General features: G+C 32.3%; 1 protein-coding gene across 2 annotated transcripts; it reads right to left on the bottom strand.

The window, feature by feature from the left end:
• LOC107634711 (LEAF RUST 10 DISEASE-RESISTANCE LOCUS RECEPTOR-LIKE PROTEIN KINASE-like 1.5) lies at positions 1,280-3,258 on the bottom strand. 2 transcript variants are annotated; one of them, XM_016338137.2, is made up of 3 exons: positions 2,072-3,258; positions 1,802-1,858; positions 1,280-1,645 (listed from the first exon to the last, which is right to left on the bottom strand). In XM_016338137.2, the coding sequence occupies exons 1-3, from the start codon at positions 2,874-2,876 to the stop codon at positions 1,515-1,517; spliced, it is 993 nt and encodes a 330-aa protein (XP_016193623.1). In that variant the 5' UTR covers positions 2,877-3,258; the 3' UTR covers positions 1,280-1,514. The 2 variants fall into 2 exon arrangements, with proteins under 2 accessions (XP_016193623.1, XP_016193625.1); XM_016338139.2 differs by having other exon boundaries at positions 1,280-1,523; positions 2,072-3,245.

Raw genomic sequence — 3,591 nt, forward strand, 5'->3', positions numbered from 1 at the left:
ACGTTTAAGAATATTTTTACAATACTTTATATAAATCATAATCATCAGAAATAATAAATAAAATAATATGGTGGTTACCATTGACATTTGACAGGCTACATTTGCTTAGATCCGAACTTTGAGCTGCAAGTCTATGTTTTTTTTTAATAAAGACAAAAAATATATAGTATTTTACTTGTTCATTCTTGACCCAATAAAAAAATCTACTTGGAGTTTACATCGAAATTAAAACTTAAAATGGATACTACTTAAGAAGGTTGTTTAGTAGGAATAGATAAGTTACTAACAATTTGGCAATTGATTGATTTAAATTGTTACTAAAAAAATATGTCTTTTGTGTCTTGTTTTTAGTGTCTTATCTTATCCTATTTTTAAAATCAAATGCAGTCTTAGTAACAATGTATGATCATCATAGTTGTGTATGAAGTTTAATTTAGTCTTACCCCATGAATCTAAAGAGCATGTTGCTGTTGTCACCTTAGAATGCAAATATCAAACTGCTGTAAAGTGAATCTCATATGAATCCTATGTCAAAATCATCATTATATTTGACATTTATCAAAGGGACAGAACACTTTAGTACTATATTATTTCAAGTTTTCAACACATTCAAGTTCTTCACAAGCTAGGATATTTCAAGTTTGGGGTAGGGGACACAACTCACAGCTAAGATCCAAGGTAAAAAAGAAAAGGATTTTTTTTTTTCAAACTTTCACGTTATATGTTGACAATCATTTTATTATCTTTAATTTTTAGTGTGCACTAATATTTTAATTTTCAAATTAAAATATCTGTACAATGTGTACAATGGAAGTTTAGGGATGTCCGATTCAATATTAGAGATATCACCATTAGTGTTACTTTCTCCTATCAATTTAAGTTTTTAGGATGAATGGTTTCATGACATGATATTAGAGCTTTCGATCCGAAAGGTCAAGAGTTCAATCTTTTTTAAACCCCAAAATCAGCTTAAGTTTTTTGGATGAGTGGGATGAGTAGTTTCATGTTATTTATTATCCCTGATACTCGGATGGTTATTCTGGATAGTATGGGTTTATTTTTTAACTCATAACCCATTGTACACATTGTACAAATATTTCATTGGCTCCCTAGCGGGATTTCTTTTATCATTAATCGTGTATTTATTTGATTGAGCTAGCCACTAGATTCCATTCTTTATAACTTACTTGCCCTCACTATTTCCTCACTTCTTATCAATTATTTTTAATACAAAAAATAAAAAATATACGGGAAAAGTATACACAAAAAGTTATATATATAGCATTCCTAGTTAAAATATTCTATTCAATCCAACAACTATGAATTAAAAACAGATGCTTGCTTGCCATTTCAATTTGATATAAATTACATATATTTGGCCCTATCTGTGCTTTAGAGTCAAATAAACAAAATGAAGCACTAATTAAAATGGTAAGACATGTTTCTTCTTCATTCCCTAGCCCTTTATTTGTTTTGTCACTATCTGCATTGGATGAGTAAAAACATCCAAGACATTACAAGTCCTGCAGAAACATCATCCAGCCACACCAATTAATAACTTCAGTGAACACAAGATAATTAAGAAGAGTGCATATTCCCATACATCTATAGTTATATGGTGTATGCAAATTATTCCATATACATTCTGCAGACAAGTGTAAATTAACTTGAATGAGTATGAGTTACAACAAGAGAGAACAATTCTGATGTTATAGGGAAAAAAATAGAATAAAAGAGAGCTGAAGAAAGAGAAACAAAATAGTTGATACTTCATAGGAAGACAAGTAATATCAATCTTTACCTCCAATAGTCAACACGGTTTGAATTTTCAGTCCCCTTGTCCCACTTAAAGCATTTCCTATTCAAATGAAATAATTAAATATCAAGCAAACAAGGATTGTAAAGAAATTGCACACATGGAGTAGTACAAATAGTGAAGAACTACTACTATTTTTTGTTAGTTTTTGATACATTAAAAAAAAAAATTCTGTATCTAGATTCATTGATTAAACATTAAAGTAACTCTCAAAACTACTTGCAATGAAACTACCCTATTATGAAGAGTACTAACCTTGTCCAAAACAATTGGTGGTGGTGTTAACACCATTGTTGCAAACACAAGAGAATGATTCATCCAAACTAGCAAACCCACAAAAGCCTCCACTTGCTTCACAATCTTTACAGGCATCACTATAATTATAAGAATCATTATAATTCAATGATACCCCAAACTTCCACTTCATGGGGTCCCCTTCATCTCCAAACTCATAAACAGAAGCATAAGAAGAGCATTGAAGCTTTGGAAGGTCCAAACTGTATCCCAACCCAATTCCAGTAGGGTAGTCATATACACAACATGTTGATATTGGTGCATTCTGTGGCAGCCCAATCCCTGTCACTCCTCTGCATGAATACATCCCTCTACAAACCCGGGAGCCGGATCCTGTGTCGCAGAAGTCTTCCCTCGAATCGAACATTGGAGAGGTGGTGGAGCAGCCAAGGAGGACAAAGATGTTCTCCTTGGCCAATGTGAATGGTGTGTCATCACCTAAGGTAAAGCTACCAGAGTTTTGCATCTCAGTGCAATTTGACATCAAAGGGTCTATGATTATAACTGTGCTACTTGCATAGTCTATTGAGGAAACTGTGTAGGCATTATTATTGCTGGTGGTGGTTCTTGTTGATGAGTAGTATTCAAGAGTTCCAAGATTGCATTTCATGTGCTTAGAGAATGCAGGGTGGCCACAACCATAGGCAGTGCCAAAAGGGTATCTTATTGGTATTGTGCCACATGTGGTTTGGCATGTTGGTGTTGCAGAAGAGCCCTTCTGAACCAACAATATATGAATGCTGAATAGGAGAAGAACTGGTGACATTATTGAAGTGTTTTTGCAAAGTATATTTGTTATGGCTTCTCTCTTCTTTGGTCATTCATATACATGATGTTAATTGAGGACATTCTTTTCCTTTTTGGTGGAATTGTTATTATTACTTTCAAACAACTATTTTCTTTTTCTTCCTAAAAAGAAGAGACCTGTTATTATTAGACAGCAAATCAGCAATATTTTATTAGTATAGTGCATTGTTTTGTTACTAAGGAAGTAGGATTTAGGAGTGAGCATATAGACTTTAGTTTTAGACTTTTAGGCTCAAAGAAAGAAAGAAAGGATGCTATTGATTCATGTGCATCTGTAAAATCTGTGTGTACTGCTGCCCGTGTTGAATATCCACAACAAAATGCTTGGCCTACCATGTGAAAAATTGTTGACTTTGTATAACTCAATGGAAGGTGTTTTAGCAAAGACTAAAACTTTGTTGTAACTCCCAAATTGAAATAACATCTCAATCTCTATTATATTTGCTTTATTGATAGAAGATGGGAAAGATGTTGTCATAAAAAGTGGAGGAACCGAGGAAGTATTTTAAAATTGATCATTTTTCTCTTATCAAATTTAAAATAAAATCAAATTTTTTTTTAAAGAAAAGAAGTATATCAGAACAAGAATTGTGTCCAAATTCATTGATTTACTAATCTATAAAAAAAATAATTATTATGAACGAGACTTAATTAGGAGCATAGATTAATTTATT

Source organism: Arachis ipaensis, chromosome B03 (assembly GCF_000816755.2).
Source record: "Arachis ipaensis cultivar K30076 chromosome B03, Araip1.1, whole genome shotgun sequence".
Lineage (NCBI taxonomy): Eukaryota > Viridiplantae > Streptophyta > Magnoliopsida > Fabales > Fabaceae > Arachis > Arachis ipaensis.